The sequence below is a fragment of the Leptodactylus fuscus genome, chromosome 8 (genome assembly GCF_031893055.1).
Source record: "Leptodactylus fuscus isolate aLepFus1 chromosome 8, aLepFus1.hap2, whole genome shotgun sequence".
Taxonomy (NCBI): domain Eukaryota; kingdom Metazoa; phylum Chordata; class Amphibia; order Anura; family Leptodactylidae; genus Leptodactylus; species Leptodactylus fuscus.
In genome coordinates this window covers 41609188-41635740 of record NC_134272.1, presented here as the reverse complement: position 1 = coordinate 41635740, position 26553 = coordinate 41609188, and the positions used below count along the sequence as shown (strand labels likewise).

The 26553-nt window shown below is 42.2% G+C and overlaps 1 protein-coding gene across 1 annotated transcript in view; it reads left to right on the top strand.

Moving 5' to 3' along the window:
* CARD11 (caspase recruitment domain family member 11) overlaps positions 1-26553 on the top strand; it is a 119674-nt gene that overhangs the window by 66143 nt on the left and 26978 nt on the right. The window contains exons 7-15 of the mRNA XM_075285123.1: positions 454-579; positions 774-971; positions 7600-7761; positions 9819-9867; positions 10542-10654; positions 14018-14121; positions 14218-14255; positions 16452-16584; positions 17246-17447. Of these exons, the coding sequence (XP_075141224.1) occupies positions 454-579; positions 774-971; positions 7600-7761; positions 9819-9867; positions 10542-10654; positions 14018-14121; positions 14218-14255; positions 16452-16584; positions 17246-17447 (1125 nt within the window). The remainder of the gene's footprint in view (positions 1-453; positions 580-773; positions 972-7599; positions 7762-9818; positions 9868-10541; positions 10655-14017; positions 14122-14217; positions 14256-16451; positions 16585-17245; positions 17448-26553) is intronic.

Here is a 26553-nt window from a genome sequence, read left to right as displayed (position 1 = left end):
TTTGCCTACTTTTCTCAACGTCACCGGTGTCGTAGTTCCTGTCCCACCTACCCTGCGCTGTTATTGGAGCAAAAAAGGCGCCAGGGAAGGTGGGAGGGGAATCGAGTAATGGCGCACTTTACCACGCGGTATTCGATTCGAACATGCCGAACAGCCTAATATCCGATCGAACATGAGTTCGATAGAACACTGTTCGCTCATCTCTAATTAAGATTAATAGGGGTGCCCAAACTTTTTCATAGGACTGTATGTAATGAATTTATATGTAATGAATCATCATGAAATTCATGCTTGTTGTATTTACATTATCATCTAAATTATGATTTCTATAAAGTAACGTTATCTATTCATATACATATTTAGAATATTATGTATAGGAAATATTAACATAGTTCACTGACTGCTACACGTAAAGTATACAGAGTAATTCTTTACGCATTCTTTATTCTATAGTACTTGGAAGAGAAAGAAGACTTGGAGTTAAAATGTTCTACCTTGGCAAAAGACTGTGAGATGTACAAGCATCGCATGAACACTGTTATGGTACAGTTAGAGGAAGTAGAGAAGGAGCGGGATCAGGTAACTAAGTCATTAACCTGTATTTTTTTTTAAACCTTTGTCAACCATCATAAAATTTGGTTGGTTGTAGGTCATAACATAAATAATAACTTACTTCTGAATACATTGTATTAAAATACATTAGCATATTGTTTTAATATGTTTATGTTATAGATTTATATGTGTATGCTGTGCTTTTCTTTTCTTCATAACAGGCATATCGTGCCCGTGATGAAGCCCAGACTCAGTGCTCCCAATGCCTTATAGACAAAGACAAATACAGAAAACAGATCCGAGAGCTAGAAGAGAAGAATGATGAACTTAGGATTGAGATGGTCAGAAAAGAGGCAAGGATTGTGAATTTGGAGTGTAAATTGAGAAGAGTCCTAAAGGATGGCGTTGTTTTAGATCAGGTAAATGCCCTTTTTTATTTTAGTAAAAATTAAGTAGCACAATATAGGAGAAGTATTATCATCTCATTAAATAGCATAGAAACTTAATGTTAACCGTTTCCTCAAACAGTGCTCATCTACAGATGAATAACTCTGTTATTGCCGAGATTAACTAATATTAGCAATAATAACAGTAATAATAACAATATTACAATACACCATACACCACTGTGTCTCTTTGTGTCTAAGGCACTGTATTCACCAATCCAGTAACTGTACTCTGTACTTATGATACTCTGAAACAATGATGTCTATGGATGGTTTTGCTTGGATGAGCTCAAGTGGATATTTTTCCACAAAGCATTGTCTGAATAATAAATCTCTGTCCACCACTGTGTTTTTTCACTGAGATACCGTTCCATTCTGTCCAGCTGCCATGACTGGGAAATATGCGCATGCCGGGGGTTTCCAACATTATGTTGAAATATCACATTGTTTATCCTGTACAGTAAATTATGTAAGAAGAACAAATGCACAATGTTAGGATTGTTGTTTTTGTCACCCCAGTTCCCATACAAATAAAATAAAAAGAGATCAAACGATTGGATGTATTTTACAATTTTAGCAATAAAACTGTGGATCATTCTTCAAACAAAAAACACCTTCACATAACTCCATTAATGGAAAATAAAACATTTATGACTCTCATAATATGGTGACACAAACCTTATTTTTTTTGCATTATTTTGCAACTTCCTACATAAAACTATATTAATCTGATATGCCACATAATAGGACTGATTCATTATTTTCACCTACCTACTAGGTGAATGCATTGAAAAACTTTTACATATTTTTGTTTATTTCATTTTTGATGTGTTAATATTAGAGATGAGCGAACAGTGAAATATTCGAGATTCGATATTCATTTCGAATAGCCCCTCAATATTCGACTATTCGAACGAATATCGAACCCTATTATAGTCTATGGGGAAAAATGCTTCGATTCAGGGGAAGCCACACTTCGACTCAGGAGAGTCACCAAGTCCACTATGACACCCAAGGAAATGATACCAACACCCTGGAATGCAACTGGGACAGCAGGGGAAGCATGCCTGGGGGCATCTAACAAGCCCAAGTACCTGTATTACGCCACTATCTCGTCGGGATCCCTGTCAGCTTCAATATGCGGGAGCTGACTTTTTCCCATAGGAATGCATTGACCAGCATTGATTGGCCGAATGCCATACAGAGTACAGCATTCGGCCAATCAATGCTGGTTCTGCCGGAGGAGAAGGAGTCTAAGATCGGACCACAATGGAGACTGTTGTGGACCGATCTTAGACTCCGCTTCCTCACAGACGAGCCTCCGGCAGAACCAGCGTTGATTGGCCGAATGCTGTACTCTGTATGGCATTCGGCCAATCAACGCTGATCAATGCATTCCTATGTGAAAAAGTCAGCTCCCGCATATCGCAAGCTGACTGGGATCCCGACAAGATAGAGCCCCAAAGAGCTGTATGAGTAACATTCCCACCTAAATAAAGGTAATCCCTAGCTAAACCTGCCAGTACATCTATCCCTGTCTCACAGTCACATAGTTCACATTCTCATATTACCCGAATCTGAAATTGACCATTCGTATAAAGTGGAGGTCACCTGATTTAGCCAGCCAATTACTTTTTCCGATTTTTTTTTTATGCCTCCGTTGTCGTAGTTCCTGTCCCACCTCCCCTGCACTGTTATTGGTGCAAAAAAAGCGCCAGGGAAGGTGGGAGATAAGAATTTTTAGTGCGTTTGCCTCGTGGTATTCGATTGGAATCGAATACCTCGAACGGCCTGATATTTGATCGAATATCAATTTGATCGAACGCCGTTCACTCATCTCTAGTTAATATGTGCAGTGAAAATGACATGTTATTCTACATGTCATTTTCACTGCACATATTAACACATCAAAAATGAAACACACAAAAAAATGTAAAAGTTTTTCAATGCATTCACCTAGTAGGTAGGTGAAAATAATGATATCCTTTATTGGTGTAATTCACAAACCGTGCCCTTCATCAGTATGTTACACAATCAGTACACGGTATGTTACATCACATGGTGCCATTAACCCCTTAAGGACCAGGCCATTTTTTGGTTTCGCATTTTCGTTTTTCCCTCCTCACATTTCAAGAGCCATAACTTTTTCATTTTTCAGTTCACAGAGTCACATGATAGCTTATTGTTTGCGGGACAAATTGTACTTTGTAATGGCACCATTCAATATGCTGTGCAATGTACTGGGAAGCTGGAAAAAAATTCAGAATGAGGCGCAATTGGAGAAAAAATGCATTTGCGCCATTTTCTTATGGGTTTAATTTTTACAGCATTCACTGTTTGGTACAAATGACATGTTACCTGTGTTCTACGTGTCAGTACAAACGCGGTGATACCAAATTTATATAGTATTTGAAATTTTTTGATACTTTTAAAAAAATGATAAACTTTGCAAAATAGAAAAAAAAATTTGTGTCATCATGTTCTAACACCTGTAACTTTTTCATATTTCTATGTATGGAGCTGGTTGTGGTGTCTTTTTATGCGGGACAAGATGACGTTTTTATTGATACCATTTGGGGAAAGATCCGATGGTTTGATCACTTTTTATTCAATTTTTTATAGGAGGCAAAGTGTTGAAAAAAACGCTTTTTGGCTGTTTTTATTTTTTTTGCCGCTACGCCGTTCGCAGTACGGGATAAATGTTTTAATATTCTAATAGTTCAGGCATTTTGGAGCGCAGGGATACCTAATATGTTTATGTTTAATGTTCTTTAATTACTTTTATAGCTGATCAAGGGAAAGGGGGGTGATTTGAACTTTTATATTTTTTTTATTTTTTTAATACTTTTAAAAACTTTTTTTTTTCTTCTGTTACATTTATGATCAGACCCCTTAGGTACCTTGAAACCTAGGGAGTCTGATCGCTCATACTATTCACTGCAATACTACAGTATTGCAGTGAATAGGAAAATCGCAGCACTTCTATTAGACGATGCCTCTGGCATCGTCTAATAGATCTAGTGCAGAGACAAGCCTGGAAGCCTTCAATAGGCTTCCGGCTGTCATAGCAACCGATCACCGCCCTCTTGTGACGTTCAGGAGGGCGGCGATCGGCAAAACATGGCGGTGCCCATGCCGCCGGCGCCGTTTACACACTGCGGTCACGTTTGACCGCAGTGTGTAAAGGGTTAACAGCAGCGATCGGCTCGGGCACCGACCGCTGCTGTTAGTGGCAGGTCCTGGCTGTATTATACAGCCGGCATCTGCCGTGTATGGAGCGAGCTCAGCGTGTGAGCTCGCTCCATACATCCCCATGCGACCCATGACGTACAGTTACGTCAAGGGTCGCTAAGGGGTTAAAAGTACAAATTGTCCCCTTAAAAAAGCAAGCCATGTTGATGAAAAAATTGAAAAAGTTATAACTATAGAAAAATGAGGTGGAAAAAAAATCTATGAAAAACTAGCAGTGGTTCTGTAACACTAGGTATACACTAGCGTCCGGCTCTCCGTTGTTTGGGTCCACATGGGAACTTGAAAGACTGAGAGACTGTCCGCTTAGAAAGATACTTTATAGACTGTACAGGAGGAATCTTTCAGCGGAGTCTGGAAACTCCAACATAGATGTGAACAGGGCTGCTTTAACCATAGGGCCAACGGTGTACTTGCACTGGTCCCTATGGTAGCAGAAGCCCCCTTTGAACAGCGGAACAGTCCTACATTTGCTGTAAAATCCAAAAGAAAAATCCAGCATGCCACCAAATAACTAAAACGTAACTTTTACTTCAATGCATAAAAAAGATGGATATTACATCACCCTTGATGAAAGTAGGAACATGATGAAAAAGCTAACGCGTTTCGGGACAGGAATTAGTATACATCCCTTACTCATAGCATTTGCTATCCCACTGTCCAGGTCAGTGGATCCAGTCTGCACCAACTCATCAGTGTCCGGAGGACAGTGATGAGTTGCAGACAGTAATGAAGGAGGGATTCATCCACTCCCCACTTCACCACCCAGTCGCTGTCTTAGCTCCTGGTGTTCTGGGAGCAGGAGGCATGACGTAGTGATGTCACTTACATCACACCTGTTACTCCTTGAAGACTCGGGGACCACACACCACTGAATGGGGAAAGGTGAGTAATAAGGTTTGTTTTCTTTCTTTGATTATATACAGCAGGGGACATGAAACTTTGGGTGTAAACTGTGGGGTGGGGGGGGACATGATACTATGGGGGCAACCTGAGGGTACATGACAGTGTGAGGGGACATACTGTGGAGGCAACTTGGGGGGGGCATGATACTATGGGGGCAACCTGAGGGGGACATGACACTGTAGGGCACTTACTGTGGGTGCAACCTTTTGGTGGGGGACATAATACTGTGGGAGCAACCCAAGGCGGACATGAGATTGTGAGGGCAATTGGGGGGGTACAAGACACTTTGGGGCAACCAGGGGAGTGGTAGATATGTATCTGTGGGTCAACCTGGAAGGGGACATGAAAATGTGGAAGCAACCTGGAATGGGAGGTTATGAGGGGCATTACAGTCCTATGAAAAAGTTTGGGCACCCCTATTAATCTTAATCATTTTTAGTTCTAAATATTTTGGTATTTGCAACAGCCATTTCAGTTTGATATATCTAATAACTGATGGACACAGTAATATTTCAGGATTGAAATGAGGTTTATTGTACTAACAGAAAATGTGCAATATGCATTAAACCAAAATGTGACCGGTGCAAAAGTATGGGCACCTCAACAGAAAAGTGACATTAATATTTAGTAGATCCTCCTTTTGCAAAGATAACAGCCTCTAGTCGCTTCCTGTAGCTTTTAATCAGTTCCTGGATCCTGGATAAAGGTATTTTGGACAAACAATTCAAGTTCAGTTAAGTTAGATGGTCGCCGAGCATGGACAGCCCGCTTCAAATCATCCCACAGATGTTCAATGATATTCAGGTCTGGGGACTGGGATGGCCATTCCAGAACATTGTAATTGTTCCTCTGCATGAATGCCTGAGGATTTGGAGCGGTGTTTTGGATCATTGTCTTGCTGAAATATCCATTCCCGGCGTAACTTCAACTTCGTCACTGATTCTTGAACATTATTCTCAAGAATCTGCTGATACTGAGTGGAATCCATGCGACTCCCAACTTTAACAAGATTCCCGATGCCGGCATTGGCCACTCAGCCCCAAAGCATGATGGAACCTCCACCAAATTTTACAGTGGGTAGCATGTGTTTTTCTTGGAATGCTGTTTCTTTTTGGACGCCATGCATAACGCCTTTTTTTATAACCAAACAACTCAATTTTTGTTTCCAAAATGAAGCTGCCTTGTCCAAATGTGCTTTTTCATACCTCAGGCAACTCTATTTGTGGCGTACGTGCAGAAACGGCTTTTCTCATCACTCTCCCATACAGCTTCTATTTGTGCAAAGTGCGCTGTATAGTTGACCGATGCACAGTGACACCATCTGCAGCAAGATGATGCTGCAGCTCTTTGGAGGTGGTCTGTGGATTGTCCTTGACTGTTCTCACCATTCTTCTTCTCTGCCTTTCTGATATTTTTCTTGGCCTGCCACTTCTGGGCTTAACAAGAACTGTCCCTGTGGTCTTCCATTTCCTTACTATGTTCCTCACAGTGGAAACTGACAGGTTAAATCTCTGAGACAACTTTTTGTATCCTTCCCCTGAACAACTATGTTGAACAATCTTTGTTTTCAGATCATTTGAGAGCGGGCTGTCCATGCTCGGCGACCATCAAACTTAACTGAACTTGAATTGTTTTGTAGAAAGAAATGGTCCAAAATACCTTCATCCAGGATCCAGGAACTGATTAAAAGCTACAGGAAGTGACTAGAGGCTGTTATCTTTGCAAAAGGAGGATGTACTAAATATTAATGTCACTTTTCTGTTGAGGTGCCCATATTTTTGCACCGGTCAAATTTTGGTTTAATGCATATTGCGCATTTTCTGTTAGTACAATAAACCTCATTTCAATCCTGAAATATTACTGTGTCCATCAGTTATTAGATATATCAAACTGAAATGGCTGTTGCAAACACCAAAATATTTAGAACTAAAAATGATTAAGATTAATAGGGGTGCCCAAACTTTTTCATAGGACTGTATGTGGCCACTAGGGTGGCATTAGACACTAAGGGGTGTTTTACTATGTGGGGGCTTTCTAGGGGGCATTAGAATTTGTGCAGGTAAGGTATTTCTAGGTGGTGGTGATGGGAGACACCCACTTATGAAACCCATGCACAGGCCCCCCAATGTGTTAAAATGGCCCTGGATGTGAAAGTAGCCTTAGAAAGGGGTTAAAATGCAGAATGTGGTATGTTCTAAAAGAAAAACCACAAATTACAATGACAGTGTGTGTAGTAAGCAAATGATGTTAGATTAAGCGTCTGTGAGAGGGCTTATATTAATTAATAGCAACCAAAACATTCCACACATTGCAGACCCATTGCTGACTATAGTTTTAATCTAGTAATGGAGTTTTTACTCTGTAACGGAGTTGACATCTAGCCCCACCATTAGTCTTTCTCCCAAGTGTATTTATTTTAGTATGCCACTCTATTTTTCTCTCATAGAGTTTGCCCAGAAATCTACACATCATCATGCCCCCAAGCTCAAAAACAAATGGCCAGGATGCCGAAGACTCGTCAGATTCCATGGGATCACCGGATGATAAATATTTCTTTAATGATGAAATAAAGAAAAAGAGAAGAATGAACATAAAGGGGATTCCACAAGTATGTTTTATCCAAACCTTCTATAGTCATGTAGAAATTCAATCAATTAAATAATAAAGTCAGTCGTATAAGAACCGGCTATATTCTCAAGTATGATCTGACATACTTATTAGTTACTCTAAGTTGATCAGTATTTGGCTGTGATTTTGCAGTTTTACTTTAACTCTCCAATGCCATCAGCAGAGCTCTGTTCAATGAGAAGCTGATTGACTTTGGTTTTCTACCCATCCAGAAGAGAAAAATCTCTCAACAATGCAGTGATAATGTTAATAACCTTTAGGAATGTATGCAACATTTATATAAGTGTATAATAATCTACACAGCGGCACTATACATACAATAGTGATTTATAGGATATGATGCTATTATTAGTTACCATTGTACAAGGCTTACAGATTTTAATGAGCGCTGATGGAGCTTGATGAAAACTTTCACAGGGCTAAGGTTTGATAGAGAAGTTACCACACTTTACAAATTGTAAAAGTCTTTTTGATGAATTGTAGTTGTATCACACTGTAGTTTTCTTATCGACTGAGTAGATAAGAGATGCAAGACTAGACAGTCTTAAACTGCACCAACGTGTCTAATGCTGTTTGCTAGAGTATATTTAGAATTTCAATTCCAGTGTTTCCCAACTTTTTTCAGACAGTGTAACCCTTGAAAAAAAAATTTCTTTGGAACACCCCTACCAAAATAATATGTACAGTTTTTGAATTTACACCTGGAACATAAATTTATTCCACTTGAAAATTTAGAAAACTTCACCAAAAACCACATCAAAACTGCATGCATTTTCCCAATACAGTTTTAATGCAATTGTAACTGCATGTGAATGCACCCTCAAAGTTACACCATCCTATACTTTTCAGCCACAAATTCACTTTTTACCATTACCAAGATCCCTTAGTATATGCAGTATATGTTCCCCAGTGGACCTAATAATAATCCTATTAAGTAGTGACGCTGATCTGCCGATGAATGTGCGTTAATTCATTCATCGGGTGATTGCTTGCTCTTGGCGGAACAAAATATTCATACTCCATCAATAGCATATCGCCATGTGTAATACGCACTGTGATGATGGCAAACAATGAAAGTACATGCTGGGGGACCAAGCCCGCTTTCTGATAATCCTTCATTCAGACAATTCAGTTGACCTCGGATCATAATAATGTTTCCCAATGGACCCCAGACACCTAATATTATTCTCTAACAGGCCCATGACACCTAATAATGCTCCCAAATAGCCTCCAAACACCTGATAATGCTCCCTAGTGGCCCCCAGACACCTGATAATGCCCCCAGTGGGCCTCAGGCACCTAAAAATGTTCCCTAGTGGCCCCCAGGCATGGAGAAATACTCCCTAGTGGTCCTCAGGCAAGTAGTAATTCTCTCCAGTGGCCCCCAGACAACTAGTAATGACCCCAGTGGCCCCCATGCAACTAATTATGTCCCCCTGTACCCCCAGACAAATAATAATGTTCCCCAGTGGCCCCCAGGCAACTAGTAATGTCTTCATGTCCCAAAGTGGCCTCAAGGCAACTAATAATGTCCCCCAGTGGCCCCACACAACTAATAATGTTCCCCAGTGGCACCCAGGCAAGAAATGTTGTCCTCCACATTATTAGTGTGCAATATTAATTGTCTGGATGCCCTGGGGGGACATTATTAGTTGTCTGGGATCCACTGAGGGACACTTTTAGTTACCTGGGGGACATTATTACTTGGCGTAAATGCTGCAGCAAAAAACTGTGTTTTACTGTCCCTGCAAAGTGGATAGGATTCTAGCGAATCCCACCCACACATTGCAGAAAAATATGCTCAGCGGAAATGCTGTGATTTTCAAAATCGACGGTTTCCCTGTAAGTATAGTGGAAACAAAAATCCTCATAGGAAAATTCTGCGGTAACCACTGTGGAAACCACAATATGGAGCCTTAGCCTAAAAGTGTCTAAAACACCTGATAAATGTTGCACAAATTCTGGTATATTTTGCTTAGTAAATCTCCCCCATTGTGTCACAGATGTCAATAACGTCTATCTCACTTTGTTTCACAGATCTTAAGATCAAAGTCTCCAATTTTCAATAAGCAGAATGAATTTCAAGGTTAGATATTTATTCTGAATTTGTTGGATTTGTTGTTCAATGCCATTCAGGGAGCCTTCTGTGCTTTAGAGAAAAGCGTTGTATAGTTTCTTATTCGAGAATTGTAATTTAATAGATTGAGTCACCCCATTCAGGACCATCATCTATTAGCCTACAAAGTATGTCACCCTCTGTCTCTTTAAGGGAACCAAACATTACTTGAACAGTCCACAGCTTTCCAGGAAACCTCTGTAGAGTAGCTGAGCACTTCCTGCACGCTGAGCTTCAAACAGTGGGACATGCTTTTAGCATTTTATGGTCCAAAAGGCTTATCCTTTTGGAGTTGCATACCGACAAATATGTCATGATTTATAATGGCTATATGTACTTTATCCGCTCTTCCATTAACTAAGAATAATATTTAAAGTTCCATTAGCTATTGCTAAACATATGTATTATATTTAGAAATCAGTTAAGATTATGATTTTATAATAAATGTTGGTTGTATTAAAAAAAAATCAATACATCTCTACACTAAAATCAGTAAAATATTAGCTTTGGTTGCCCTCTACTTGTACTCCATCCAATTTGGTTATTTGTGCTTTTTATGTAGACTGGCTTTTCCTATGCCTTTTTGTTTTATAAACTGCAGTGCCTTACACCTACTAAAGTGTGTTTATTCTCATATTGTTCAGCTGCTGAGGATCCTGACAATCGGACAGACTATAATAATGGTCAGACAGATACAGCATTTCATAGATCTGGTTCATTCAACAACACCGCCATTAATAGTTCTGATATTCCAAAGGTATTACTACAGAATATACTACAGTTATATACTTTATCTTTCTTTGAAAACCTTTTTTAGGCTGAGGACCCATATTACAGAAACACAGCTTTTTATGTTTCAGATTTTGTTGCAGTTTTTTGAGTCAAAGCCAAGAATAGCTGCAAAAGGAATGGGAAACAAATAGGAAGCTCTTATATTTTTACCATTATACCATACATGCAACAAAATCTGCAACAAAAAAAGCTGCGTTTCTGCAACGTGAGGCTTAAGCCTTGGAGAATTTTAGAAAATAGTGTGGCATAAAAACATAGCTGGATTTCATAAAAACATAGCTGGATTTCAAAATAAAGAGGAATAACTTGTAAAATGACATTTAGGTTGAATATACAGTATTGTCACTGGTTTTATATATGTGACCAAAGTTCTATTTTTCATCTCTCTTACTAAGTTATGAAATGGAAATATATCTAGAACAACTCTTTGTGGACATATTTGCATTTGTCTTTACTTTAAGATGTTTAGATACAGATAGTGATTAGGTCTTTTTTTTCCATTCTTACTCATGCATAGCGGATATATACAACAACATAGTACAATATGAGATAAGATAATAAGGTTGAGGTTTAGGTGAATTCCAAAATAATCTCATTAGTGTGCCCTGCCCTGTATAGAAAAATAAAATGATTTCAAATATACTTAAAGTCTTGACAAATATTGCTTCCAATAAGTGGAATCATGATCGACTCAATATCATAGGTCCGTGTCAAGATTGGTTTTTGTGATCTTGGTTCTTGTGACTTGATGTCACCTTGAATGTCACATCCCTCAGGAACCAAAATCCAGTCTTTCTCAATACTATACAGATGTATTTTAATATTTGTACAGTAACCTCAAAGGCAACCTGTCATTTTGAAAATACAGTTTGATTGGCGCAAAGCATTTTATAGAGTAAAAGAAGTCGGTTAGACTGATATAGTTTTGTGAAAAATAGATTTAGCATAACTTTTTATTTTATTCATCTATAGCTCTAAGACAGTGGTTCTCAACCTTTCTAATACCTTGACCCCGCAATACAGTTCCTCATGTTGCTGTGACCCCATTCAGTTTGGAATGCGCGTCCATAATGGCGTGCGTTCCAGCCGAATAGCGCTGCTGCAGAAAGTAGCGTGGCCTGTCATGTATTTTCTGATGGCTTTAGGCATACCTCCCAACTTTTGAAGATCAGAAGAAGAGACAAGACGTGCTCCGCCCACTTTTATGTTGATTACACCCATTCTCATTCATTTTTCATGTGCTTCCACACAATATAATCCTCCTACAGTCACCCGTACATTATATGTCCCCCGCCATCTCTCCCCCAGTTTCATATAACCCCTTCATCTACCCCCGGTTTTATGTCCTCCCATCCATCTCTGCCCCAGTTTCATGTCCCCCCATCTCTGCCCCCAGTTTTATGTTCCCCATCTCTTCCCCAGTTTCATGTCCCCCCATCTCTGCCCCCAGTGTCATGCCATCCCCCCTTCATCTGCCCACAGTTTTATGTCCCTCTGCCCCAGTGTCATGCCGTACCCCCCCTTCATCTGCCCACAGTTTCATGCCCCCCCATGTCTTCCCCCAGTTTCATGTCCCCCATCTGTTGCCCAATTTCAGGTTCCCCATCTCTGCCCAGAGTTTCATGTTCCTCCATCTCTGCCCCCAGTGTCATGCCATCCCCCCTTCATCTGCCCACAGTTTTATGTCCCTCCATCTCTGCCCCCAGTGTCATGCCATTCCCACCCCTTCATCTGCCCCAGTGTCATGCCGTTCCTCCCCCATCTGCCCCCAGTTTCATGGGCCCCTTCATTATGTTCCACCTTAATGTTTAAAACAAAAAACCCCCACTTATACTCACCTTCCAATGCTCCCCCGCCGCTCTCTCCGCAGTCTCGCTCGCTCACTCAAATAGTTGTAGTCGCAGCACAGCGTTAAAGCAGGAGCTGGCTGTGACAGCTCCTGCTTTAATCGCTTGTGTGTTCAACTCATTGGCGTCCTCTGGGCGTCGATCAGTTGAAACCGGGACATACCTCCCACCGACCGGGACGGTTGGGAGCAGGGCCAGCTCCAGGTTTTTATGGGCCCTTGGGCGACAGAGCCTCAGTGGGCACCCTTGTAAAGGAGGCGGGGGAGTCGAGACACTGTGCGTCGCAGATGAAGCGAGTGACGTCACGCAGGAGTGTGGCGTCACCAATGCCATACCTCCCAGTTTTTAAAGAGTAGAAAGAGGGGCAAAATGTGCGGCGCGGCAAATTTGGCTCCACCCACTGTTATGTTGACGCCGCCCATTCTCATTCATTTATCATGTGCTCCCACACAGTATAATCCTCCTACAGTCACCCGTAAATTATATGCCACCCCTACATCTCTCCCCCAGTTTCATATACACCCTTTCTCTGCCCCAGTTTCATGTCCCTACTCCATCTCTGTCCCCAGTTTCATCACGTTCTCCCCCTTCATCTGCCCACAGTTTCATGTCCCCCGTCTCTGCCCCAGTGTCATGCTGTTCCACCCCCCCATCTGCCCCAGTGTCATGCCGTTCCCCCCCTCCCCTTCATTTGCCCCCCCAGTTTCATGGGCCCCCTCCATCTCTGTCCCCAGTTTCATGCCGTTCTCTGCCCACCCCCTTCATCTTCCCCAGTGTCATGCCATTCCCCCCCTCCCCTTCATTTGCCCCCCAGTTTCATGGGCCCCCTTCAAACACTTATACTCACCTTCCATCGCTCCCCCGACACTCCTCTCTCCGCTCTCTCACTCCATTCACATAGGCGATTAAAGCAGGAGCTGTGACCTCAGCTCCTGCTTTAAAGCTGCGGCCCGGCTTGCGTGTGTAGGCGCGATGTGATGACGTCATCACGCGTACACACGCAAGCTGGGCCTCAGCTTTAAAGCAGGAGCTGAGCTCACAGCTCCTGCTTTAATCGCCTATGTATTCAGCTCATCGGCGTCCATCGGATGCCGATGAGCTGAAATCGGGACAGGCAAGTGCTCTGTGGGCCCCAGCACTTGCCCGACTATGCCGTGCGCTGACACCGGCCCTGGTTGGGAGGTATGCTTTATGCGACCCCTGTGTTTTGGTCGTTCGACCCCTGTTGAGAACCGCTGCTCTAAGAGTTATATGTTAGGAGACCAGTGGTCGGTCCTACTCAGTGACTAGTCCCCAGTCTAGCATCTGAACATCCCCAGATATAAAATGAGCCTGAAGTTGGAAAACTCGCATTTAAGTAATCTGCCATTTACCATGTGTCTCACTAAAGCTAGAAATCACAAGAATTTTAACTCCAATAATTGTACGAATGAAATACATGTAACAATCTAAATTATAATTATATGTATATGCTTTTGCAGCATCCTTTGAAAAACCGTAGTTATAGTATTATGTCTACTACACCAGAACCCCCTGGAAATGACTCCATTGTAAGAAGAAGCAAAGAAGATGTTCCGGCATACAGGTCAGAATACCAGTCATGTTATCAAAGAAAATGCATGTTAGCCACATACTTTACATAAAAAGACTAACTGTACATATCTTTCTACTACTATAACAGTCCTGCTGATGAAGACGATGACAGCATAGAACTTGATGGTAAGTTCTGACATATCTGCCATGTAGCAGTGTACACAGTTGAGTTCTTAACGGGTTCTGATTTTACACCTAATTTTTCTGACTTACTTAAGGCTGAGAGACGTTGCAGAAACACAGATTTTTTGTTGTATATTTTGCTGTGTTTTTTGAGCCAAAGCCAGGAATGGCTACAAATGAATGGCAAATATATAAGAAGTACTTATTTTTCTACCTTCTGTTTAATCCACTCCCGGCTTTGGCTCAAACCACAGCAAAATCTGCAATAATAAAGCTGCATATCCGTCAACATAGGGCCTCAGCCTAAATGTGCCTAAATATAAATAATAGAGACAAAATGTATGAAATAAAATTCTGGACCAAAGTAATAGATAGTATAAACTTAGACTAAAGAATCTAAAGATGCACTAGATTTATTATTCTGCACCAATCTGTTAAGTAAATATGGGTGTGAGGAAAGCAGCTCGGTAGAAGCAGTGGTGTGCAACCAAACAGTCAAGACAGGGACACAAAATATGCAGAAAACTGGTTTACTTAGATAAAAAACAGGAAAATAAAGAAACCTTGATTTCAGGCACAAAATGAGCAAAACAAAATACAGTCTTAACTTCAGGCAAAAACAAAATAAAAAAAAAACTGCTCGTCTGAGCAACTATCTAAACAGAACTGATAACTTAACTATACGAGTCCCTTACTTCCATTCACACAAAAGAAAAGCGCAATATTGTCTCACCGGACTCAGGGTTACAGGACAGAACCACACACCTCCTGTCACCTCATGGAACTGCACTGCAATGCAAGAGCTGCAGCCTTTTCTGGGCCAGTTATGAGCCAAGGATGTACACCTGGGCTGAGGCCTACTCCAGATCCACCCTGAATCACACATATGTCAGAAACCTGGGGCTGATATATCTGGACTCTGCCTGTCACCTTATCACAGTCTACATTAAAAAAAAAAGTTGATTCAATTTGTCGTATATTTATTAGTTTTTGTTTTTCACAACAGGATACATAATAGACAAAAAGCAATGATAGAGAAAAGCCTCTAATCCCCTACTACCCAACCCTCAATATGCCATGAAGAAAAGAAAAACAATTAACACAGAGTTCTAGATCTGATAGACCAATTTGTCCAATCAATATAAATCAGGCTCGCATTTTCTTGTTTCTTTGTTTTTTCCTTTTGTTTTATTTATCTTGTAATTATTTCAGGTCAAATCATGTCTTGTAGTTTTGTGGGGTTCTGTAGAAGTATGACAAACATAGTGGTTGAGCTATTGTAGTGCTGCTCTGCCTAGGAGACTTATGGGCTGATTTACTACCACTGCTTTATCATAATCCAGGTTTAGTAAAATGTCCACTGGAGTGATATTCATTGAATTTATTAACATGTGTACATGTATCTCTGAGTCGCCTCTGCTACAGAAACTAAATTCAACAACAACTAGATTCTGGAATAAATTTAAGCGATATATTAAGGCAGAAATTCTAAATAAATTGATGGAACCTGTGTAATCCTTTCTCTTCCTGCCACCTTTTAGAAAAGTGGCTTGAATAGTGGAAACGTGTAAAAGCGCAAAAGAAGGCAGAAGCCTATTTTGAGAAAAAATGTCAGAAAAATACAGTGTACAGAGCTTGGTAAATCCGCCCTAAATCAGATTAATGTATAGTAACTACACCTTCCATTAGCGGCACAGACTATGTACAAAGCTGAACCATCAGGGGGATGCTTACATATTAGTATAGCAGAATTGTGAATACAGCTCTAGCTAACCACTGTTTATAGACAAGCATTTAGGAATCAACTTTCCTGCTGAACAGAAAAATGTTGAGTATACAAAGGTTTCCATCATTTATGTCTGACAAACATAAGAACTGACTGGATATGACAGGTGACTGATATAAGCGGACCTATCTTTAGTCAATATTATATGCCAATGTAAAATGGTTACTATCAAACTTTAATTTATATTGAGAATTTGATTTTAAAAATGACATATTTTAATATGAAAGTTATTTTTATCACCTCTCCAGTGGTTTCATTGTTGTGGAAGCTCAGTGTGTATGTTCTTGTATACTCTATATAATGTATATATTTTATCAGCTTAATATTGCTGTATTCTTAATCTAATTATTAATTTTAATTCTATGTTTTAATTCTTGGTTACTAAATAAGTGTGTGCTTATGTACATATGCAGATGAATTTCATGATCAGTTCTCTTATGGACCTCCATCTATTCATTCATCATCTTCTTCACACCAGTCAGAAAGTCTAGACATCTATGACCTTGAACAAGTTAATTCTATTTTTAGAAAGTTATCCCTGGAAAGGTAATTACAGAATATATATGTATGTATGTAGTGGGTTTGTTTTGGATTTTATAACTTGGCTGTAGATTTAAGACTATTAGGTCAGGGCCCCACGGGACGGAAATGCCGCGGGAAAAATCTCGGCATTATCCAGTAACATGGATCCCACTTAGAGCTGAAATCCGCAGCGCGAACACACTGCGAATTCCAAAACCGTTGTGATTTTGGAAATCACAGCATGCTAATTATATCTACGGAAATACCAGCGGCTTTCCGGTAGATATAATGGTAACAAAAAGTCCACGGAGGAAAACTCTGTGAACTTTTTGTTCATAGTGCTGTGGGAAGAACCGCAATGCGTTCCCGCCGCAGTTGTTCCTGCTGCGCTTTAGCGCGGCGTTTCCAACCTGTGATGCCCTGCCTTCATGTATACTTGTGATTGTAGAGAGACAGAATGTATCGTTGTTAACGTAGGAAAACAGTTATCCTTACAAATCGTGCTAAATATATAGCCAGCAACCGCCTTTTATATAGAAAAAGATACATGTCAATCCTGACCAATTGTAGCCTACAAATAATATAGTAATGCTGAGAAAATAACATTTCAAATAAAAGAGCTGTCTATTTGTAAGGTTCATATTACTTTCATGTCTAAACTCTAAGACCGTTTCTGTTGTTGCAGACCCTTCCGTCCATCTGTAACTTCAACAGGTCGAATAAGGACCATCAATCACCTGATAAACCACACAATAGTAGATGGAGATAATCTTATAATGGAAATCTCATTAATTGGTGGCAACGAAAGGGGTATTTTTATCAGCTCGGTAAAGCCAGGATCCCGAGCAGAAAAGGCTTTTCTAAAAGAGGGGCAGCAGCTTATAATGGTGAGGACAGCAAATCGTTTACTTTATTATTCTACAGTCAAAACAAATCATCAAGACTGCAAAGTGCATTAGATGTAAAATGGCAGCTCCAAAGTCAGAGCAGAATGTGGGTTTAAGACAATATTCCTTTACTTGTTACTTTTTTTTTTCTTATTTTGTAACAAAGCAGATTTGTTTGTTTTTTTTAAAATGTAGATTGTGAACCCCATATAGGGATTACAATGTACATATTTTTTCCTATCAGTATGTTTTTGTAGAATGGGAGGAAATCCATGCAAACACTGGGAGAACATACAAACTCCTTGCAAATGTTGTTCCTGGTGGGATTCAAATTCAGGACTCCAGCACTACAGTCATGGCCAAAATCTCTATGTTTTGTTCCCTGAGCCATTTAGTTAACACATTTGCTTTATGGCAAGGTGCTCCATCATGCTGGAAAAGGTATTGTTGATCGCCAAACTGCTCTTGGACGGTTGGGAGAAGTTGATCTTGGAGGACATTCTGGTACCATTCTTTATTCATGCTTTACAGTTGGCATGAGACAAGACTGGTGGTAGCGCTCAACTCGTCTTCTCCGAATAAGCTGTTTTCCAGATGTCCCAAACAATTGAAAAGGGGATTCATCAGAGAAAATGACTTTACCCCAGTCCTCAGCAGTCCACTCCCTGTACCTTTTGCAGAATATCAGTCTGTCCCTGATGTTTTTTCTGGAGAGAAGTGGCCTCTTCGCTGCCCTCCTTGAGACCAGGCCTTGCTCCAAGAGGCTCCGCCTCACAGTGCGTGCAGATGCACTCACACCTGCCTGCTGCCATTCCTGAGCAAGCTCTGCACTGCTGGTAGTCCGATCCCTCAGCTGAAACACTTTTAAGAGACGTTCCTGGCACTTGTTGGTCTTTCTTGGGCACCCTGGAGCCTTTTTGCCAACAATGGAACCTCTCTCCTTGAAGTTCTTGATGATGCGATAGATTGTTGACTGAGGTGCAGTCTTTCTAGCTGCGATACTCTTCCCTGTTAGGCCATTTTTGTGCAGTGCAATGATGACTGCACGTGTTTCTTTAGAGATAACCATGGTTAACAGAAGAGAAACAATGATGCCAAGCATCAGCCTCCTTTTAAAGTGTCCAGTGGTGTCATTCTTACTTAATCATGACAGATTGATTTCCAGCCCTGTCCTCATCAACACCCACACCTGTGTTAATGGAGCAATCACTGAAACAATGTTAGCTGGTCCTTTTAAGGCAGGGCTGCAATGATGTTGAAATGTGTTTTGGGTGATAAAATTCATTTTCTAGGCAAATATTGACTTTGCAAGTAATTGCTGTTAAGCTGATCACTCTTTATAACATTCTGGAGCAGGGTCGGACTGGCCCGCCGGAGTACCGGGGAATCCCCCGGTAGGCCCCAGCCTGGACTATTAAGACCTCATTATGGGGCCTTTATGGGGCCCTACCGGACCTCCACTGCCTTTTTTTTAATAGACAGTGGAGGTTCGGTAAGGCGTCTGCCCAGGGCTGGTGTCAGCACCCGGGCAAGTCACTGTGAGGTATGAAGGGAGAGAGACGTGCTGCAGAAGGGCTGAAGGACCTGTGATGATGTCATATGTGGGCGGAGCTACACGGATCGTACAGAACAGTGTTACACAGGAAGATGAATCGGCCGGGAACAGACTGATGGAAGGAAGAGAGAAGAGACAGCATGGGTGGTGAGTAAGAGGGAGACATGGGGGGCAGGCTGTGTGAGCAAGAGGGGAGACATGGAAGTGCAGGCTGTGTGAGCAAGAGGGGAGACATGGAGGTGCAGGCTGTGTGAGCAAGAGGGGAGACATGGAGGTGCAGGCTGTGTGAGTAATAGGGGAGACATGGAGGTGCAGGCTGTGTGAGCAATAGGGGAGACATGGAGGTGCAGGCTGTGTGAGTAATAGGGGAGACATGGAGGTGCAGGCTGTGTGAGTAATAGGGGAGACATGGAGGTGCAGGCTGTGTGAGTAATAGGGGAGACATGGAAGTGCAGGCTGTGTGAGCAAGAGGGGAGACATGGAGGTGCAGGCTGTGTGAGCAAGAGGGGGGAATGGGGGTGCAGGCTGTGTGAGCAAGAAGGGGGGAATGGGGGGTTCAGGCTCTGGGGGGATGGGCACTATGAGCATATAATACTGTTTGGGGGCCACTGTGGTGCACATAATAATGTTTAAGGGTCACTATGGAGTACCTAAGTCTGTTTGGGGGCCTCTGTGGTGCACATAATACTGTATGGGGGTCACTATGGAGCACGTAATACTGTTTGAGGGCCTCTGTGGTGCACATAATACTGTATGGGGGTCACTATGGAGCACATAATACAGTTTGGGGGCCCCTGTGGAGCACGTTGTACTGTATGGGGGTCACTATGGAGCATGTAATACTGTTTGGGGGCCATTGTGGAGCATGTTATGCTGTTCCAGTATTGCTTACATGTGGGGCGCTGCGCTGCAGTTGTGGGTACTAAAGCTGTATCTCTTTCAGGTATCTGAGATATTGCTTTAGCGCCCATAACCGCCACTATCAAGAATTCGCTCTAGTAAGGGGATAGGGGACCACGGACAAAAGTTTGTACCCAGGCCCACAATACATTAGTTACACCAATGGTGGATGCTCTGGGTCCAGGCACCGCCATTAATATACCTTATTTTTAACTAGATGGACTGTGCTGATACACAGACGTCCTGCACTTGGATGTAAAGTGGGCACCTCCGTTCATCAGGATCCCAGGTAGGTGAGTATAACTCTTTTTTTAGCTTAGTTGTGGGTATTTTAATAGTACAAGGGGTTGTTTGGAGGGGGAAATTATAATTATAAGGAGGGGGCATTATGAACATAAGGGGGGTCACTTATATAAGGGTTATTAGGGGACATTAGGAATACAAGGGGAGGTTATATTAGGAGGCATTATGAACATAAGGGGGTGGTCATTGATATTAGGGGTCATTAGGGGTGCAGTATTTGTCAGGGGGAATCAGGGGCATACTATGAGGGGGCAATTAATTTAATGAAAGTGGCACTTGGGCTTTATTAAGACTAATGCCTGACGTCGCAAACTGCAACAAAATAGCGCTGCAGGAAAAACCGCAGCAGCAACGCATTTTGTTTTTTTCCCGCAGCACTTTTCACTTTCTGCTTCCATTACACCTATAGGGAAACCATCAGTGTTTTGGTAGGTATAAGTGATATTCCAGCGATTTCCAAAACCCCAACGGTTTTGGAAATCACAGCATGTTCACTGCACATAATTTTCCACAATGTGTGGATTGGATTTACTAGAATCCCATTCACATTGCAGGAACTGTCGGCTTTTCCCGTGGTGTTTTCGCCATATGAAGCCCCATTCACACTTTGCGGTAAAATAAGATACATGCTGTAATTTCCAAAGCAGTCTTGGTTTTAGAGTTAGACATTGCAGCATTGCAGCAATTCTGGCGGTTTCGATATAATTGAAGCAGACAATACAGAGGAAAGCTCTGCAAACTTTCTGTGCAAAGGGCTGCAGGAAGAAACGTGATGCATCATGGACGCGGTTTTTCCCTGCAGGACACCACGTGGGACCTTAGGCTTAAGGAGTTTTCCAGTTCATTTATATTGATGATCTATTCTCAGAATAAATCATCAATAAGAGATAAGTGACCCCCTGATCAGTTGTATGAAGGGGCCATGGTGCCTGTGTATATCACACGCTGTCTGTTTATAGTGACCGTGTGGTGTAATTACAGCCTTGTCACATAGACGCTTATAGGACTAGGCTGTAGTTACATGACATGGCCACTGTGAGATGTACGATACTGTGTAAACAGAGAAGGGATCACGGCGCTTGCACAGATACCACGATTCACTCAAACAGCTGATTCATCCCTCATTATTACACCTCAGCCACGGAGGTGTAAAAACAACAAAAAAAAAAAACACACTCGACTGTCCCCAGCACCCTGTTGTCCTCCGCCTCTGTCTGTTCGGTCTCATGGCAACACCTCATTTCTGGAAATTCTGTACCCAATTCCTCTTAGCGGTCACATGAGGTGCAGGACTCCCAGCAAGAAGGTGCCGGCACGAGACTGAATGGACACTGGCCGAGGACAAAGGGTTGCTGAGGACAGGTGAATATGCTTTTTTATTTTAAACCTCCAGCCCGGCACATGAGTTGCTCCAATTCCTGGACAATATCTTTAAAGAATTTATCCATGTTTCTAATATTTATGGCCTGTCCTTAGGATAAGCCATCAATATAACATCTGTGGGAATCTGACAGCCAGGACCTCTGCAGATGAGCTTTTTCAATACAGTGCGGCTACAGGTAATAGTGACAATTCTGGGAGCCACGCTGCTCTCTTGCCATACAGGATGTAGCAGTGGGTTTAGATAGTGCAGTGGTGCACATCGTATGGCAGGCGGCTCCTGATATTACCTTTAGCCATCCTGTCTCTGTACAACTCATCTACAGGGGTCCTGGCGGTGGGCCCCTAAAAACAATTCCACTGGTGGGCCCTAGACACCCCAGTCCGACCCTGTTCTGGAGTATATGCAAATTGCCATTAGAACAACTGAAGCAGTAGACTTTGTAAAAATTAATATTTATATCATTCTCAAAACTTTTGGCCATGACTGTACAAGGCTGCAGTGCTAACCACTGAGCCACCGTGTTGTCCCCTGTAACAAAGCAGATTGGTATATTGTATTACAATGTCGATATTTCTGTGCGGGACATTTTACTTTTGAAATTGGTAGTCAGGAAATATTTACTATTGAATATAATATTTTAACTTAAAAGGTTCAAAGTCTATGCTGATTATTATCTTTATGTATCTTTGTCTGGCTTTGTTTTTTATTTGTTTCCGATAGATCTAAATCCACTGTTAGATTTTTGTTTTTTTAATCTTTTTATTTTTATTGGCAATGTGTAGACCATCTGCTTCCAGTTTCATACACTGTATAGTAAGGAAGTGGACATGCCCTTGAATCTGTTTGGGACGCTGGCTATCGTCCTTCCACCAGATATTTAAAGGGGTTGGCCACTTTCAGACCAATATTGAAAGACAAATGTTATGGTTTGTATAATAAAAAGTTGTACAATTTTCCAATATACTTTCTAAATCAATTCCTCACAGTTTTCTAGATCTCTGCTTGCTGTCATTCATTCTGTTACTTCTAGTGGATAAAAGTCTAACCATAGTCATGTGATTTATGGTCCATGGTCATGTGATTAGCACACAGGTGCTGCTCGTTATAGTCACAGCACAGTAATCGGAAATTTGGAGCTGATCTTGAGGAGGACTCCTAGATATTGTTTTGGAAAGAAACACCAACAATAGGAATGAATGAAGGAGCATTCAGCGTGAGTGCTTTACATTTCATCAGGTTTGACACATATACAAAGAGATTTCTCAGTTCTGGAGTTTTCTTGGTACTCTCTTGGTGTTATTAACTGATATTGCTGCTATTAAGGTGTGTGTATTTGTGTTAAACTAAAGGTGTTTTTCCATCTCCCTGTTTCAGCAGCTTTGCCTAATGTCTCTTCTTCCTTCCTTATCAAACAGTCAAAGTCACTTACCCCCAGCTTGCTGAACAGGACACTATGAAGTATCTCAATACTTACTATTACTATAAATCTAATATAAATTCAGATCGAATAATATATACATGCTTCTAGAGAAGGGACTCAGAATTATCTGTGTAGTTACACAGAGAGGTAACAGACAAGGATTTATCAGCAAACTGCAATGAGCTGAGTGGCAGAGCTGTAGATTAGTGAGAGCAGTGAGTGAGGTCACTTGTCCTGCTTATCACACAGGTCCACTGTTATGGAAACACTGTGTAAACAGTGATATAATTTCACATAGCAGACAAACAAAGCAGCTAAAGTGCTAAAGTAATATATTTAGGAAAACTCTTCAATTCACACAAGCTAGCAGTATAGATAAGGATCCCTGAGATGGGACAACCCCTTTAAGGCATTATGAAAGCTGACGGCCAGATCTGCAGCTGTTTCTTTTCTGACACCAGAAGTTAGCCGCAGACTGATCTAAATATGTACATATAAACAGTGTATTCACTGCTCTATAGACTGCACAGACTAAACAGCGTAAAGCAAACCCTAACCTTATGCTCATCTTCAATAAAAACACCACACACGGAAGTTAAACTCAAATAGTTTGGTGGACGGGGTCGGCCACAGCTCTTTATTGATAACAACCTCTTAACGGATATCAGTAAACGTAAAGCGGTATCTCTATATATATATTACCATCATATATATATAAATTAGCATATACCTAAGTAGGCGTGGCGTGGTATGCCAGCCGTGAGACTCCCCACGAGCATGTCACCTCCACTCCCATATACACAATAAACCGCCAGCTGTGACTTTCTCAGAAGGAACCCGATGCGTCTACAAAAGAGACAAAGATCAGCAATCAAGTAACAAAATACAGTTGAAGAAAGGGGAGGGAGGGTGGGAAAGCTCTGCAGGGAGTCAAAGAGGCCAGGTAAAAATTAAACATAGTCTCTTATACATCAGGCTGAACCATAAATCAGCCAATTAGCAGCAGGGGGAACAGAACATAAAATAAACAAAACACAAACTCTAGTGCAAGGAGAAATAAACCCATATCCCCCACATCTCTCTTTCAAGTGGAATGCTCCAGAACAGGCTGAAGATGGCTAACAGAAGTAGCATAAAGGGGGGGTTAAAATTACCAAAAAGGACGCTGTACAGTCAGGAACGCCGGCCCTATTCGGATTGGCGTTCAGTCAGACTGCACAGACTAAACAGCGTAAAGCAAACCCTAACCTTATGCTCATCTTCAATAAAAACACCACACACGGAAGTTAAACTCAAATAGTTTGGTGGACGGGGTCGGCCACAGCTCTTTATTGATAACAACCTCTTAACGGATATCAGTAAACGTAAAGCGGTATCTCTATATATATATTACCATCATATATATATAAATTAGCATATACCTAAGTAGGCGTGGCGTGGTATGCCAGCCGTGAGACTCCCCACGAGCATGTCACCTCCACTCCCATATACACAATAAACCGCCAAGGAGGAGGCCAGTGTTTACACTGGGCTCCGACCCCCCCCCCAAAAGAAACAGAGCTTGCTCGACCCCGTCTTGAAGGCCTGACAAAAAAATATCTAATCCAATGTCGTTTAGGTGCACGCCATCGGATCGCATCAATCTACGATTGTCGCCTTCCAGTTGTCTGTGGCGTACGACTACCCATCCCTTAGAACGAACGAATCGCGATAGCCGGGCATTAACTGTTCTACGCGCCTTTTCTACAGCAGCTGCATCCCTGGCACCCTGCCATGTAACTCGGGAAATCATTTCTGACCAAACTAGGATGACCTCCGAAAAATAACTAGCAATCCATTCCATATCTGCCCTCATTAGAGTAATAAGCTCAGCAACTCTCATAACGCAAAGATCGTTCCCTCCCGCATGAATTACAAGAATCACAGGAGGAGGAGCTACTTGACCTATCGAAATGGCTTCCGGCAAGACCTGACACCACTTCAATCCACGGATTCCTCTCCATTCGACGTCCATTTCACGAAAGCCAAGGGACTTCCCCCCGGGTCTGACTTCCGCCCTCTGGGCCGCCCAAAAAACGTAACTGTGACCTAGAAAACAAATGTGAGGCCTCCGAACACCTGTAAAGGGGAGGGAAAAATCACAACAGTTAAACCAACAATTCCGGACGAACATACCCAGCGTAGCAAGAAGACCTCCACCTGCCTATCCTCTGGACAGATTCGACTGACAAACCTGCTCTAGACGCCTCAGTGGCAGCTCCAATTCTAAAAGAGTGGGTACCATACTCGCTAGGATCAGCCCCCAGAAAAGATAAAGATTTGTTAAAGACAGACCGAAACTGAAAAGAAGTAACAGGAAAACCGGACTCGTGGACCAGAAAAGAAGAACCCTGAGCCCTCCGAGACAAGTAGTCACTAACAGACCGTACAGGACATACATCGCCGTCGACCCTCTGTAGATGAATCCATGCTCCCTTACCTAAAGAATCCGTCTTCGATCTCCTGATACGGATACGAAGCGAGTCATTACAAAGAAGGACGTCCTCAAAAAGAAGCCCACCCGAGCGAGACCTAGAGGAAGGGACCAGCTCACCTAAACGAAGGGCCCCGAAAAAGGCCAAAGAAAAACAGGCTCCAAAAACCAAGGACTCATAACTAGAAGAACATATGCTTGGCAGAGCAGAGACAAGACGGCACAACAAAGCATACAACACCGGACGACGTGAATCCTTACAGACTACTTCCCTACGCCAACCCTTAAGGGCCTGCCGCAGAACAAAGGACTGAAACAAATTACCCCAACCCCGAATTTGAAAATGGAAATTTAAACCAGAAATACGGCGGGACGCTACCGCAGCTGAAACACCCGAGTCACGCAACATAGACACATAACGATACACAACTTTCCACCTATCCTCCACAGAGACATCCACTCGTTCAAGATCAACACAATCACACCATTCTCTCCACGCCTTACCATAACCCGCCCACGTAGCTGGAGCTACTGAGTTCTGGACCAAGGACATCATTCTCTGGTCGGGATATCCCATAGGTAAGGGGGGCACTCCAAACCCACCTCCGATGCCTCCGGCAACAGCTCCCGAAATACCTGCCAATTAAAGCGAGATAAAGCGTCAGCAACGTTGTTCTTGCAGCCCGGGACATGACGAGCCCTGAACCAGATGTTCATCTCCAGGCATCTTAGGACCATGTGCCGGAGAAGGGACAGAACTGGGAGAGAAGAAGAAGTAAGATTGTTAATGGCATGTACTACGCTTTCGTTATCGCACCAGAAGGTAACTCGCCTATCGCGAAGAAGCGGACCCCACAGAATGACAGAAACTACAATCGGGAACAGCTCTAATAAGGTAAGGTTCTTACATAAACCGGTTGCCGCCCACTCTGGCGGCCAAGACGAGGCGCACCACTCCTGGCCTAAAATAGCACCGAAGCCCAGGGAACCTGCGGCATCTGTATACAAGGATATGTCCTGATTGGACACTTCCAGAGATTGCATACAGGTCCGACCATTGTATTTCTCCAA